Source organism: Melanostigma gelatinosum (genome assembly GCF_949748355.1).
Source record: "Melanostigma gelatinosum genome assembly, chromosome: 20".
NCBI classification, from domain to species: Eukaryota; Metazoa; Chordata; class Actinopteri; order Perciformes; family Zoarcidae; genus Melanostigma; species Melanostigma gelatinosum.
Genome location: NC_136653.1, coordinates 20,538,067 through 20,553,129, shown reverse-complemented (window position 1 = coordinate 20,553,129; position 15,063 = coordinate 20,538,067). Strand labels below are relative to the sequence as shown.

At 46.2% G+C, this 15,063-nt stretch overlaps 2 protein-coding genes across 3 annotated transcripts; one reads left to right on the top strand and one right to left on the bottom strand.

Annotated features, from left to right (window-relative positions):
- The first annotated feature begins 342 nt into the window (after positions 1 to 342).
- Positions 343 to 8,757, top strand: LOC306794250 (uncharacterized protein). Of its 2 annotated transcripts, XM_079292269.1 has the most exons (11): positions 343 to 530; positions 1,134 to 1,176; positions 1,314 to 1,991; positions 2,368 to 3,087; positions 5,795 to 5,964; positions 6,318 to 6,438; positions 6,600 to 6,675; positions 6,772 to 6,893; positions 7,106 to 7,211; positions 7,286 to 7,388; positions 8,308 to 8,757. In XM_079292269.1, exons 2-11 carry the CDS (start codon positions 1,142 to 1,144, stop codon positions 8,319 to 8,321), a joined length of 2,145 nt encoding a protein of 714 aa, XP_079148395.1. In that variant the 5' UTR covers positions 343 to 530; positions 1,134 to 1,141; the 3' UTR covers positions 8,322 to 8,757. The 2 variants fall into 2 exon arrangements, with proteins under 2 accessions (XP_079148395.1, XP_079148396.1); XM_079292270.1 differs by lacking the exon at positions 1,134 to 1,176.
- A 404-nt stretch (positions 8,758 to 9,161) lies between these two features.
- On the bottom strand, positions 9,162 to 14,485 carry lipib (lipase, member Ib; the record flags this gene model as incomplete). Its single annotated transcript, XM_079292116.1, has 10 exons — positions 9,162 to 9,584; positions 9,661 to 9,834; positions 9,920 to 10,028; positions 10,397 to 10,486; positions 10,917 to 11,084; positions 11,349 to 11,438; positions 11,545 to 11,646; positions 11,724 to 11,832; positions 12,249 to 12,640; positions 14,434 to 14,485. The coding sequence occupies 10 exons, from the start codon at positions 14,483 to 14,485 to the stop codon at positions 9,500 to 9,502; spliced, it is 1,371 nt and encodes a 456-aa protein (XP_079148242.1). The 3' UTR covers positions 9,162 to 9,499.
- Between the last annotated feature and the right edge of the window lie 578 nt (positions 14,486 to 15,063).

The window sequence follows — 15,063 nt, the reverse complement described above, 5'->3', positions numbered from 1 at the left end:
TTGAATATCAATTTTGGCAAACAACCACACATTTGTATATTTATGCAAATAATCATAAAAGACTGAGAAATGGGTTCATTCTTAGCCAATGGCAGGGCAGCAAGTTACCTTTTCAGAGTAATTTGAATACAGTATTTTGTAATTGATACATTAACAGTTATGACAGAAGAAACTCTCTAAATATATTACTATTAATTTATATTTACACATTTTTCAATTTAATAGCGTGGTGTGGGTTTTTTTATGCTGAAATGTGGATTTTCACACCTAATAGTTTTATTTTGAAAAGACCGTGGCGGAAGTGCCGGACTCGTACAGTTTCTCGGCAGATTGAGGATCGACTACAGCCATTTTCTTGCAGACTTTAATGGGAAAAACAGCACATTTAGCTTTAACTTTGGGGTTAAATCTGGCAATAAATAGGCTTTTTATTCCAAAAGTACAAACGGTTATATCGTGTGTTATTGCCGTGTTTGTCATCGCTTTAGCTAACGTTAGCCGCGGTAGCCTGGCGCGCGACGAGGACGAAGGTAAGACAACTGATTACGTTACGTAATGTTAGCTGCTAGCTAGCTTTAGCGTTAGTGAGCTAAACGTTAGCTTGATGTCCATCTAAACTCAATAGAGCTTGTGGCTAAAGTTAGCTTGTGCGTCTGCAAAGCTAGCTGCTGACGGATAAATTTGTCAACAAATAGATAGACAGATAGAGAGATAGATAGGTACTTTATTCATCCCCAGGGGGAAATTTGTATGTTACAGCAGCAAGACACACCAAAAAGCAAAGTAACAGAGTAACCAAAATATTAAGTATACAATAGAATAACAGAGTATGACAAATTAGATATCAGAATATATAATATATAAGATAAAACAAAAATGCACAGTATATACAATGAAATAGAGTAGTATAAAGTAGTAAATAAAGAACAATAACTTTAATAGTTTACATTTTAAGTTAGGTTAACATCCATAATTAAGCTTTGGTTGTAGTATTACTGCGACCAAAAGTAACGCACTCAATCTGCACCCAGCTTAATATTATTTTGTGCAATTAACTGTAAATGTGGATCAGAAAGACAAGCTGTCATGCTCTCAATTGGCAGTTTAAACTAAAAACTCTCCTTTCCTTAAAGGTTGACAAATGTCAAGACCACGGTCCAGATCACCACGTTACAGGTAATTGCATCGACATGATTTAATTTTTATATGAGTTAAAACGTATTAATTTCTACCTATGTGTACATAAATGAATGACTTGATGTATGTCTTACTGAGGCTGTGACATTACTTTTTTTCAACGTTTACTCTTTTAGGAGGTTCCCGTGGGACGAACCAGACTTTGATCCTTACAAAGTCGTTGCAGAACTCGACGGGAATCCGTCACAGAGGAGCCACCGCTCCAGAGAAGATCCTGAAGAGCACTGGAACTACGTCAGGGGAGACATGGATCCTGAAGCCCAGAGGAGAACCTCTCCTTTCCCAGACGACCGGCACTTTGGGCATCAACGCCATCCGAACCAGGAAGAGTTTTACCGCCAGAGGCCGTCGCCACGTCATAGTGTGACGAGCTTTGATGAAGACCGGAGGCTTTCCCCACTGCATGATGATGGAGGAGGAGGGGGTGGGGGAAGACGCAGAGGAGAGTTTAGAGAGCTCTTCCAGAGATATGAAAACGGGGAGAGGTTCCTTCAGTCGCCTCCGAGGTTGGCGAGGGAAAATTTGCCGCTGATGCCAAGGCCTCACCCGGACCACCAACAGAGAGAGCCGGGGATCAGCTCGAGGAGAGAGGAGCAGAGCAGAGGTCGAGGGAGGTTTAGGGACCTCAGTCCCAGTGGGTGGTCGGAGGACCAAAGAGGGGGAGCAGGTAGGGAAAGAGGAAGGAAGCCCGCACAGGGTCCTTACAGAGACAGACGAAGAGAGGACTCCCATCAGGAGAGGAAACCCACCTTTAAAAGGCAAAGGAGAGAAATGGATGACGCCACTCACCTTGGGTAAATTTTAAGCAAAATACTTTGCCGCACTGTCGAAAAGGAAACGAAGAATGCAGAGGATTCTCATCTTTCTAATTTTCCCACAGCGAAAAATTCCTCATTGCTTGTCATCACACCTTTTTTCTAACTTGTCTAGCTAGTCGTCTGCATGGCTTAAACTCTTCCTGCTTTCAACTTCTTCTGATTCTTTAGAGAACATCTGCTTATTAAATATTTGAATCGTTGCCCAGCACTAATAAATACCAAAATCAGATATTTGATGTAGACTTGTTGTGTCCAAAGCTAATGTCAAGTGAACATTTAAAACCAGATGTGAAGTTGAACAATGAGCATGAATAATTGTTGAACCATGTCACCTCCTCTTATGCTGTCACAGGTACAGGAATGAGGAGGACTTTGGGGTGGACTCACCCAGAGATAGGTTTGGAGGAGACACTCGGCACTCTGGACCGCTCGTCGTTGAACACGATCACGGCATCGCCGCCAGCAAGGAGCCGTCACGGTGGGAACAATTTGACGATCGCAGAGATCTCGACCCCGACTTTGATCGTCAGAGGAGTCCCCGTCCGGTGAGCTCGTCTCAGGAGCGTTTCAGGACGCCGGACAGCAGGTTGGATGATCGGGAAGATGCAAGAGGACACCAAGATAACTGGAGGGACCCCAACTATCATGAAACTAGGAGGAACCCCGCGCCGCAAGAGAGATACGGTAATCGAGAGGGTCCCGTGAACCACCGGGGGAACGGTGGTTCTCAGCCAGCGAGAGGGCGGTTCAGCCGCGGTCACGGTGGAAGAACCGGACCGCCCAGGACTCAACCACGCGTTCGGCCGTCCTCACAAGGATACCAAGATCTTCCTCACGAAGAGCAAAGACCCGGGTACCGAACCTTCAGGGGAGACGTTAACGAGGACCCCGTCGACGCGGAGTCCGACTGGGCAGAGGAAGAGCGGCACCTGCAGAGGAGCTTCCTGGACCCTAAAATGCCCCGTCAGAGGCAGCGAGGGTGGAGCGATCAGAAAACCACCAACATGGCCGTCGTAACGGAGGAAACGCTAACCATCAAAGTCGACATGAGCCGACCCGTACACAATAACAGGTAGAGTGTTAAACAAAAAAATCTAATTCTGACAGGTGAGAGGGGAAAGTTCACACTTCTTTTTAAGTTCATTGAAAGCTGCTGACGCAAGAAGAAAGAAATCACAGGACGCAACGTTCACCTTCATGGAACTGCATTGTGTTTGTACCGCTGCTGTAAAGGTGATCCCTCGTGGTACAAACTTTGCATTGGCTGCTTTTGCGTCAGGATGCCTCGCAGATGTTTTCTCCAAAGCAGAAGTCGCCCTCACAGGAAACCTGGTGTTTTTACAGCAGGAAGCTTTACTGCTGTCGATGTCGAAGCCTCCGGATGAAATCAACCCCGGTTGAAGTAAACATCACTGAAGAGATGTCAGATGTCTTTGGGAACGTGACCGTGTTACATACGAGGTGGCATCACCTGCAAATCCTTTTATGGGTCCACATTAACACGAGGATATAAGAGGCATTCACTCACATCTTTATGCTGCTGAACTGATGAGCAACAGACAGAAGAGCACCTCCAACAGCAGAAGACTGGGTTTTAAAGCTGAGAAGCGGAATTTAAAGCTGACAGAAAAGCATCGTAACGTCTACGTTCTCCTCAACGGTGCTCGGCGTTTTGGCTTTTTTAATCCAAATCTCAGCGAGCTTGAAGGCAGACGGAGAAGACGACATATGAGAGGTTGACCGGTCCGGATTCAGCCCCACGCCGACCACAGAAGAAGCGAGACTCTAACATCGTGCTGGTGTGCGTGAGGAGGAGTTCGCTGCAGAAACGGACCAGTTCCTGCGTCTAGAAGATCCTATTGAGAAGACCTGAACCGGGCTTTGGTTCTCTGGCACTCGTGAAGAGACGCACCCGGCACAAAGAGAAGGATGTCTGAAGGCATGTTGCTGTCTGTCATCACTCAACTCGAGGCCAGAGTTGTTGGACTGAACATGGAAGAAGGACATCATTAACCTCCTGATTGACGCGACTCGTGTGGCATCAGGTTGAGCGGATTTGCACAGTTGGCGTTTATGATGATTCTCTGAATCATTTCTTCAGCTGCATTTTGGTCAAACGGTGTTGACGGAAGTCAAAGATTTGAAAATGTGGAAGGATTAATGAACATTCCTCAGCACACCAGAGGAAGGAATCGTTAAAGGAAGAAAAGCCCTGCGATGAAGGGGGGGGGGTGTTGACGACATAACTCAGGATATGTGACGGGAGGATGAGAGCGTCTTTGAGCTTTACAGGAGCTGCTGGTCCGCATGTTTGGAACGAAAGAGAAGCTGCAGACAGCGAGAGGAAGTGAAGGTCAGGAACATGTTGTGGTGTGATCTCCCACCCTGTGGATGAGCTGGAAGAGCAACCGCCTTCATTGTCCAGATAGAGAATCATGTTCACACTTCTCTCTGGAGGAGGACTCACAGCATGACGCCACACAGTGCGAGTGCTGAGATGCATCCAAGTTCAGACGAACATGAAGGAGTAAGGAGACTTGAGGAACCAAAGGAAGAAAATAAATCACTCGCAGCAAGAACAGGAACTGAAGATCGGCTCCTCGGCAGAGTGGCTGATGAAGAAGACGAGCTTTGCCATCAACAACATCACTGACGTCACGATTCATTCTCATTGTGTGAAGAAGTTGAAGCAGTGAACATTAACATGAACGCTGTTAAAGAGGAGAAACTGAAACACCATCAACGCTGTTGCAAATTTACAGCCATGAACATCGTCATCGTCATGGTGATGAACGGATTGCTTCATCGCTGTGCCATCGAAAGGAGAAATCAAAGCCATGAGATTACATATCAAAGCTGGCTAAAGCCTTGAAACAAAAACAGCATCAATGCTGAAGAACTGGAGCGACGGCGGAGCTGTAACGAGAAACGAAATCGAAGAACGGTGTGGATGAAGGAGAAACCGCAGCATCAGCAGAAATCAAAGCCATGAACATTATCAACACATCTGGAAAAGGAGAAGAAGAAACGCACACGTCCGTGCTGTTGAGAAGAGAAAAGAAAGCTGGAATGAAAATGTCTTCAGTTAAAAGCCGAAATGGACCAAAAGTAAACGGAGGATCAATGAAACCGAGAGGCAGAGATCACCGATCGACATCAGACAAGATGGCCGAAGAAAAGGTCGTACGAGATGATGAGCTGAGGCCAACGAGTCCGACACATTAATGGATCAAACGAGAGAAGAAGTGTGAACTTTCACCCGACGTTTATCTCACCTGTCTGTTGTTTCTCCTCCGGCTCCACTCGAAGCTTTCTGCCCGACGACACTGAGCGTGTGCAACGCGGCTCACGTTGATCTGGTTCGGACATTCAGAACAGAAAGATGAGCGAAGTGGCTGTCGAGTGTTGAGCAACGTCTTTATTTCTTTTAAGTTTCTAGATTCATAAACTCAGTCGTGTTCGTGTAGCTTGAGTTATGTTAGACATTATCAGTTGAGGATCTCTGTGAAAGGTAAGTTCGTCAGGTAAGGTAACGGCGTTTATTTGTCTTTATTGACTCAGATGTGAAGTATTACGGCTAAAGTATAGAACATTAATATTCTGTCTCAGGACTTTAAGCTACTTGTCTTCTGGCCGCAGTAATCGGAGGCACAGAGACTTTTCTAAGAAGTAAATGAGTCACAGAGAGTTAGCAAATACACAACCCTGTAAGATGACAGCGTCTTCCTCCTGCTGATGTGAACCAGTGAGCTGTGTGCTGCTGTCCCCCCCCCCTGCAGCTCGCTGTGTTACTCCTCAGACCGGCAGCTCTCTCTAGACCTGGTCAACGTGGGCCGCCAGCGTCTGGACTTCCTGCCCATGCTGGAGCACTCCGGGACGTACCGGGAGTCCGCCGCGCACACCGGGGCCTTCGCCCAGGAAATCATCATGCTGGTGCACCAGGTCAAAGGTCAGCTGCCAGTGTGTCTGTGGTTCTTCAGCCATTCGTTTTGGTCTTTAAGTTGTCGTTTTAAAACCAACATGAGAGGAAAGATCTGAGGTTTTATGTGAGCGTGATGTTTCTAGCTAACTCTGGGATTCAGTCCAGCAGAGAAGGCCAATATGATATGATATGATATGATATTTATATATATATATGAACACCAAACTCTCAGTACATCATGTCTCCTAATATTTACAACGTTAGGAGGTCACGTGATAAGGAAGCGTCTCTAAACTCTTGACAGAATAAGATTTTGTGTTCTTTGTAATCTGCCGAGAGACTCAACCTGATATTAAAGTGTTTCCTGTTTGTGTCTGCAGAGCAGTATTTCAGAGACGACGGGGTCTCTCTCAGCGAGCGATTCTCAACTCCACAAACCGGCGGCTTCTCTGAGCACGAGTCTGAGGAGCTGACGCTGGACGAGAGGTTCAGCTCCAACCGGTACGTCTCTGTTCTCTGTGTGTCTTTAACTCTGAACAAAGTAAACCTTTTCATTGAGTCATTTTTGTACCTTTATTGCAGTAACTACTGTGTCAAGTTAGTAGTTTTTAAATGTTGAAACCTCTTGTTTTAAGTTGTGTCGATACTTTGTGCTTCTGCAGAGGCTTCAGTTTAAATATGAACTCGCTGCTCGATGACGACGACGAGCCTCTGTTCTCCAGACTGGGAGTCCTGCAGGTAAAGAAAGAGCTCCATCTTTAATACTCTGCATCCTGCGATCATGATCCTGTGATGAATTGAGGATAAATGTACGGTCTTGATGCGTGTTGACAGCCGGTTCGAGGCCCGGGCGACCTGAGGCACGACCTGGAGAGGAGGAGACAGGAGAGGCTGGAGGGGGTTAAAGTCACCATATCAGGCAGCAGCATGTCACAGCGCCCCCCGGGGCCCAGCAGGTGACATTACACTCACTGTCGCCAGTTATCAGGCCGAACGTTGTGCTGACAGAGCGCTGCAGGGAGTCAGCGTCTTCAGCGCAAAATATCAATGAATCACTTCATTTTGTCCTCAAAACCGTTGATCGTTTACGCTGCAGTGAAGCAGAAACGCAGACCCGTGAGCGGTTCCTCTCAATGTAATGTGTACTTTGTGCTGACGTCTCCGTCAGTGAGCCGGGGTTCGAGTACAGCGACCAGGACGAGATGTCTCAGCCGGAGGACGAAGGCTTCTCCAGCTGGTCAGAGGAGCAGAGCCGGAGACGAGAAGGACTCGCGGTGAGCCTTCAGAGAGTCACGTGATCCGTCTGATGGGGATCACGTGACTCTAACCTTTCTGTCTCCGTCTCCAGGGACCACGGAGAGGAGCTCCCTACGCCGCCCAACGCAGGAACACTCGGCCCGTCAACCCGATCGGACCGACGAGGCGGCCGAACAACCACAGCAACCCCGACGGTATTTTCATTATCAAGTCTAACTTTTCATCTTTACACCGGGAATGTGTTTCCATACTTGGAGATTAAATATCTATAATCAACAGAAAGGCACCACTTACTGTTGTTTGAGGACTACAGTAGACGACACACTCGATCATTTTATAACGTTGCTTTCATGGAATATCTAAATTCATTGTATGTTTACAATAAAACAACAATAAAGTTGAATCTGAATCGAATGGAGAACAATTTACATTTTTCCAAAACTGCTCAGTTTAACTGAACGGATGTTTTAATTTCCAAAATCACGATCTTCTTCACTCGCGCTGAAGTTTAGGTTTGTTGCTTAAATCAAGAGATCGGATCGATGAGTGACACCGTCGATCTTAATATGTTCATATTATCTTTAAATCGGTCAAATTAATTTAAACAATAAAGATTTACTTGGAATTAGGTCCCAGAATAACACAGATATCCCTGACAAAGATAAATAAATAGATATATGAATTAATACATTACATTTAATCAAATCAAATGAATACAAATATAATAAATCTTGTTTTTTATTCATCTACAACACACACTACGGTGCGTCTCAGTCCCAGCGACATGCAGCAGCTGCTCAGTGACTCTGTGAACTCTGTCTGCTCCGGTTGTAGAACATCCTTCTTTCCTCCGTTCCGCTTCATGTTCATGTCGGTTGAACTCTTCCACGTGACTCTTTAAAGGAGAGTTCCCCCGTCGCTCAGCTTCTAATCACACCTGAGCTCCAAACACCGGCCCAAATCCTCTTCTGTTGTTTCTGCCCGACGACGTGACCTGGATCCTCTGACCTCCTCTCTCTCTCTCCTCCCTCTCTCTCTCTCTCTCTCCTCCCTCTCGCTCTCGCTCTTTCTTCTTCTTCTTCTCTCCTCTCTCTCTCTCGCTCCCATTCGTAGGTCCTAACTGGTGATCGGACACTGGGACGGGATCCCCGATCAGCTGCTGCTGGTTTTCTCTTTTTAAAACAAGCAGCCAATTAAAAAGAGATTTGTCTTCGTCTCGAGTCTTCAAATCAAACTGCAGAAGAAGAAGAGCACACCGACTGAGTCTCACCTGTTCTGACGTCCATCTTTGTTTATTTCTGTCTTCCTCACATTAATGTCTATCTTCTCATCTCACACTTTGTCTTTATAGATGTTTGGTCTTTATTTAAAAAAGATTTTAATCGGTCGTTTATCAGGATAAATGTAAAATACAAATTAAAGTGATTATTCATTTAGTGCTGCAGTCAGGTGACCAACACATCCAGTGACGGTTTATCTGCTGATTGACGTTCTGCTGTTGTCTTGATTTTTGTTGTCGTAACACTTCTGTTGGTGAATAAATAAAACATTTTGTCATTTTGATTTTGTCTAGAGTTTCAATGGGTCCTATTTAACATCTAATTCTAGATTATCCAGCAATGAAACTTAAATTCACTCTATTTTTTTTGCACAAATGTGGAGTTTGTCTCCAGAAGAAACTTATTTATGGGGCTCAGTGATGAGCTTTAAAGCACAAGCTATGATATGATCACTTTTAATGTCACACTTGCAAAATGAGGGTAAAATACATGTTTTTCTCAAATGACCATTTATTTCAAACCGCGGGTGAAAATACATGATAAAAAAGACAACGGTTCAGGTTTCAAACACATTGTTCTTGAGATATACATGTTTGTTCTGGCTGTTAACGGTTACATTTACTGACTCAAGTCCCTGAAACACTTTCAAACAGATGAACATTTAAGTAACAACCTGCTGGTTCTTAATCCCCCAAATAAACAAACTACAGACACTCCCTCAGCGACGGTTTCAGAATAAAAACTCACAATTTACATAAATACGCTTCTGAAGTAAAACAGCTCGTGACTGGTTTAATGTTTCTCTGTTGGACAAACATGATGATGACAGCATATATACACACACACACACACGCGTTTGTAGGAGACCGGTCGAGGAGGCTGCAGCTCCTCCTGTGTCCGGGCCCCTGCAGGAGACCCTGTAGCACCCAGAGAGGACGTCTGGGGTTCCGGGTGAGTTCAGATGTGTTTCCATGAGAGGAAGAGGAAGAAGAAGAGGAGGAAGAGGAAGAAGACTGGTCGGGGAGTCAGAGGTGGGAGTTGCAGGGCAGAGGTCGAAACGCCACCTCCATGTTCTCCTCCATGATGATGTCATAACAGCACATTCGAGGCCTGACAGAGAAGAAGAAGAACAATTAGTTCTGAAATGTCTAAAAGCTAATGTGAGGAACGGGTCTGGGTTCAGCACCTCTCGGGACGCTCCAGCGGAGTGAAGCGTATCCGCAGCAGTCTGATTTTGTACCGCGGGCCGATCACGTTGCCGGTGTTGATGCGCATGGAGATCTTCTGGACCTGCTGCAGGTCCTCATCGAACTGGGCCAGCAGCCTGGTGGAGGTGTACTGCTCGAACCGGAGGCGCTTACTGGGAGAAACGGGAGACGTGTTTCAGTTTCATTCATCGTCCGTGTGACGTGTGAACTCGCGTGGATTGAAGCTGACGGACTCACTGGTCTATTCGGACCTCGGTGAAGTTTCTGCCGTTGTGCAGCCGGATGTAGACGACCCCCCAACGGAGGTACTGGTTCCAGGTCACCATGTCCACTCTGTAGTTCAGCTCTGACACGCACGCACAGTATACAGTACAGTACTACAGTACAGTGTACTGTACTGTAGTACTGTACTGTAGTACTACAGTACAGTACTACAGTACAGTACACTGTACTGTAGTACTGTACTGTAGTACTACAGTACAGTACACTGTACTGTAGTACTATACTGTAGTACTACAGTATAGTACACTGTACTGTAGTAGTACAGTACAGTGTACTGTACTGTACTACTACATCCTACTACTACTACTACATACTACAGTATAGTACACTGTACTGTAGTAGTACAGTACAGTGTACTGTACTACTACAGTACAGTGTACTATACTGTAGTACTACAGTACAGTACTACAGTGTGATGTGTGGTTGACTCACTCCTGTAGGGCAGCGTTGCTGTGGTGCTGAAGAAGACTTTGGTTTGTCCTCGTCGCAGAAGAGTCTCCCTCCACTGACTCACATCATAACCTGCAGGTGAGACACACACACACACACACGCACACACGCACGCAGGCACGCACGCACACACACACACAGCTTGTGTTTGTAACAGGTCTACAGTTTATAAATATTATTATTATTCATAAATATACATGCATAGTATACAAAAACCAGTAAAGATTTAAAAATAAAGATCTGTGTGCACGGATGAAAAGTTTAGTATATGCCAATAATAATAATAACAATAACAATAATAATAATAATCATAATAATAATAACAATAATAATAATAATCATAATAAAGTTTATTTATGTAGCACCTTTAAAAACAGAGTTTACTTTGACAAACAAAGCAATAAAACAACAGATCCATGAGAGGATCTGGTTTTAATGGAGTCCTCCTCTGTGTTCAACAGTCCGATAACTAAACCGTGACTCATCTACTTCCCCCACCTACCGAGCACGGGGCAGGACGCCGGTTTGAAGGCCTCACACTGCAGGCAGCGGCCCTCCAGGAAGTCGCTGTAGGACGAGCAGGGGTAACCCGTGAGGCTGCAGGTCCGCTTCAGAGAGCACAGGAACAGGAACACCGCGCGCTGGTGGTCACACACGAAATACGATTTACCTGTGGAGACAAAGCACCTGTGAGCAGGTGACGAGGCAGTGTGTGAGTGTGAGAGAGTGAGAGAGTGAGAGTGTGAGAGAGAGAGAGTGTGAGTGAGTGAGTGAGTGAGTGAGTGAGTGAGTGAGTGAGTGAGTGAGTGAGTGAGTGAGTGAGTGAGTGAGTGAGTGCGTGTGTGTGTGTGTGTGTGTGTGTGTGTGAGAGAGTGTGAGAGCGAGAGAGAGAGTGAGAGTGAGTGAGAGAGTGTGTGTGTGTGTGTGTGTTGACCTGCAAAGATGGTTTTGGGACACCCTGGCTGGTCGGCTCCTCCGTTGGCGTAGAAGTCAATGTGACCGTGAGCTCCTTGCAGCCCAAATGCTGCAAATACAAAGAAAGGACGCGTTGGTGAGCAGAGCGCGTGTTAACGTCTCAAAGCTGTCGTGTTCAGCAGCAGACTGAAGGCAGAAGGTGAAGCTGAACTCACAGTTCATGTCGGTGTGAAGCACGTCCACGAACATGGCGTCTGACGGGTCCAGCCTCTCCTCCGGCGTGGCGCCGGTGAACATCGGCCCCGCCGGGTCCAGACCTGGAGGGGCCGAGGACGGAGGGTTGGAACATGGTCGTGAGTGACACAATCTGCAATTACCTTCTCCGTTTATTTACCTGTGATCCGTCCCATCCTCCCCTTCAGGTTCGCTCCCACAAATCCAGCCAGGTGAGCTCCCAGACTGACGCCGATGAGGTGCAGCGAGCTCAGAGAGGCTCCTTCCTCCTGCAGACACACGACGCAGAAGGAGTCGCCTTCAAGGTAGACGTCTCGTTTTATTTGTCTAAAGGGGTCCAGGACCCCCGGCTGGGAACCACTGCCCTAAAGAACCCTGAAAGTATTCAGTCAAGAGGTCGAATACACAAAAACAAAGTATTCTGCTTGTTTTATGAACACGTTTTGTTGACGTAGTTCTTTAAAGCTGCTTTCATTGCTTGTTTTGTGCTTGAACATATTTTCACTGAATACATTTGTTAAAGTTTCACATCCAGCTGTTACAGAGCAGCGTGGTGATTCATCAGCAGTCCTGGTGTCCAATATTCTCTCTCTTTTAGCTCCGTTTGGTCTCCACCACCTCCATTTAGCTGCTGAATGCTCAAAAGAAACCCAACCAGGAGCTGAAAGAGGCCGAAGAGCCTCACCTGCATGGCGACGATGAAGCCGGTCAGGTTGTAAGCCGCCTCCCTGGTGTAGCTGACGGCGATGAAGTAGTTGAGGTTGGCCGCGCCCTTGTTCCAGTCCACCACCACCACGTTCATGTCCTGCTGCTCGGCCAGCAGGTGGACCAGGTGGTCTATCCAGACGGGGGGCGCCCCGGTGGGCCGGTAGCCGTGGATGACGAAGGCGGTGGGGCGGGACAGGTTGAAGAGCGGCTGGGAGGACGGCCGGTGGTGGTCGAGCTCGCGGCCGCAGTGCAGGTTGGAGCGCGTGTAGAGCAGCAGCCGGACGTACAGGCTGGTTCCCATGAAGCAGTGCGACAGGTTCAGGTCCGTGAAGTCGTCGCAGGACTCGGCCTCGCCGGTCTCCTCCTGACCTGGACGCACGGAAAAGACGTTTGGGGTCAGAACGAGAGCTCCACGTGCAGATGATTCACACGTCTGCAGGAAACTCACGACTTCAACTCAAAACCCTCAAAGATGAGAAAGGATGAAATGTGTGAGCTGCAGACACGTGACGCACCGAGTCAAAGCGATCTCTCTCAGATGGAAGAGGTGAAAGAGTTGCTGCTGGATCAGTTCTTCGTCTGTGACGTTTGGAGCTCTTTAGCTCTTTGATGGGCGGATTAAAGCAGAGTCTCTCCAGCCTCTTTAAAGTGTCTTCAGCAGGCTGCTGAGGACCGCTTGCTGCTCGTTTCCTCATCAATTCATCCCGACTGACCGGTGAACAATTAGTGAGGATTTAGTCATTCCTGGCAGACATCTGTAAGTTTATTTTAAACTTCTGAAGATGTGAAATGATCGAGTAATTCACGAGAAAACAAATCTCGTTGGTATGAACTACAGGAACCGGGATGGAAAGACGATCATTTGTAGTTTTAAAAGGAAGAAAACGTCTACGACGAGCTCTCGCACAAAACACCAACAACTGCGTTAGAAAATATCGGTTTCTTTCTTATGAAACGTTGAAGGTACATGAAAATAACTTCAGATGTAAGGCTAACTACGACCCCCATGATGCATTGCAGCAACAAACATCGAATCTACAAGCTTTAGACAACAAGGAGCCGGGTGTTCGCGTCCCGCGTGAGACAGAAGTCACCGTTGACTCGTTATTCACGTCTTCAGCTTAAACAACGTAACAGACAGTCGTGTTTAAACAAACCGTGAAGTTTTCTACTAAACCTGACGAAGTCGTTTGAGGTTTATTCCATTAAATAATTGAAACTGTTTAAACGTGCAGGAGATAACACGCTGTGACCGAGAATACAGTAAAGACGCTAGCTGATGCAAATTGAGACGGAAATACGTGACGAGAAACTTGTTTCGTGACAGAACTTTGAAGCTTGTTGATTGGATGTTTGTTGCTGCAATGCACCATGGGGGTCGTAGTTAGCCTCGCATCTGAAGCTACCTTCAACTTTTTATCAGAAAGACATTTTTAATGCAGTTGTTCATCTCTTGTGCAGCTCGTCGTAGAATTAGAACTACAAATGATCGTCTTTCTGAACGGTTTGTACTAACGAGATATGAAGTGTTAATTAGTGAGTTTTAAAGGTGCCGGTAGGCTGAAGTTTGTACCTTTTAGTTTAGCCAAGCTAGCTGTTTCCCCCTGCTTCCAGTCTTTATGCTAAGCTAAGCTAATCGCCTCCGTCTTCTCATCTTTACTTGTCGCTGGCGATCCCCGCTCTGCAATTAGCGCGCACACACACACACACACACACACACACACACCGCTGCCCTCAATAGGATCAGGCTGCTATAAAAGAAACGCCTCATCCCCTCAGCACCCGCCCGCCCTGAACACCAGAGGGTGGAAATGGCCCCAGTCCAGCCCCACACACACACATTAGTACACTATGAATAGCTGAAGACCGTGAGAGTGTGTGTGTGTGTGTGTGTGTGTGTGTGTGTGTGTGTGTGTGTGTGTGTGTGTGTGTGTGTGTGTGTCCTGGTGTATATTTACTTTCATACCACCAGACTTAAACATCACAGTGGAGCAGATGGAGGGTTGACTTTGAATAATCTGTTCCTTCCTGAGCTGTTTCTGTCTGCAGTCACTTTATTTTTGTCAGCTACTTTATTTTATCTCAGTTTCTCATCAATCAATCAATCTGTCCTCAAACGTTCTCTGTGATGAATGAAACAGAAGAGTCGCTGCTTTTCTTACCTTTGCAGAGCGTGAGGAGACCCAGCAGACCCAGCAGACTGTGGGGAAGCATCCTTCCTACGACCGAAGAGACGAAGAGGTGAGGAGCAGAGAGAAGGAGCTCAGGAGGGAGGAGGGAGGGAGGAGGGAGGGAGGAGGGAGGGAGGGAGGGAGGGAGGAGGGAGGAGGGAGGGAGGGAGGGAGTGGACACTTCACAAAAGAAAAGGAGCGTAAAGATAGTGATGGGAAGTTAAAACGAGAGGAGGGTTTATAGAGGAGAAATCATTTCATACTTTTACATAAAGTGTGAGCTGTTGAGTGCAAAACATCTTTTTTTAAATTAAAGAAGATGAAAGAAAACATGTTCTTGTATCTTTGAAGACGTTCAATTCGCTCAAAACTCAGATTCATCTGACGACAAAAAACTAAAACAACATGAGGACAACATACAATGCACACCGATTATATTCATGGAATATCAGAGGGAACATGAGCATTTCAATTCTATATTTTATTTACATTTTTTTCTCGTAAATGTATGACTTCATAATCACAGAATGTTATTATTCTTGTAAATTTGTGTTTTTTTCTCATAAATTTACCGCTTTAACGAAAAAGAATATTCACATTTGTTTTTCTTGTAAATTTGTT

Bases quoted from the DNA above. Each gene is read 5' to 3' on its own strand.
- LOC306794250 (XM_079292269.1), top strand. From the start codon at position 1,142: ATGTCAAGACCACGGTCCAGATCACCACGTTACAG. The intron at 6,439-6,599 runs GTACGTCTCTGT...GTGCTTCTGCAG, and splicing joins GAGAGGTTCAGCTCCAACCG to AGGCTTCAGTTTAAATATGA. The intron at 7,212-7,285 runs GTGAGCCTTCAG...CTCCGTCTCCAG, and splicing joins GGAGACGAGAAGGACTCGCG to GGACCACGGAGAGGAGCTCC.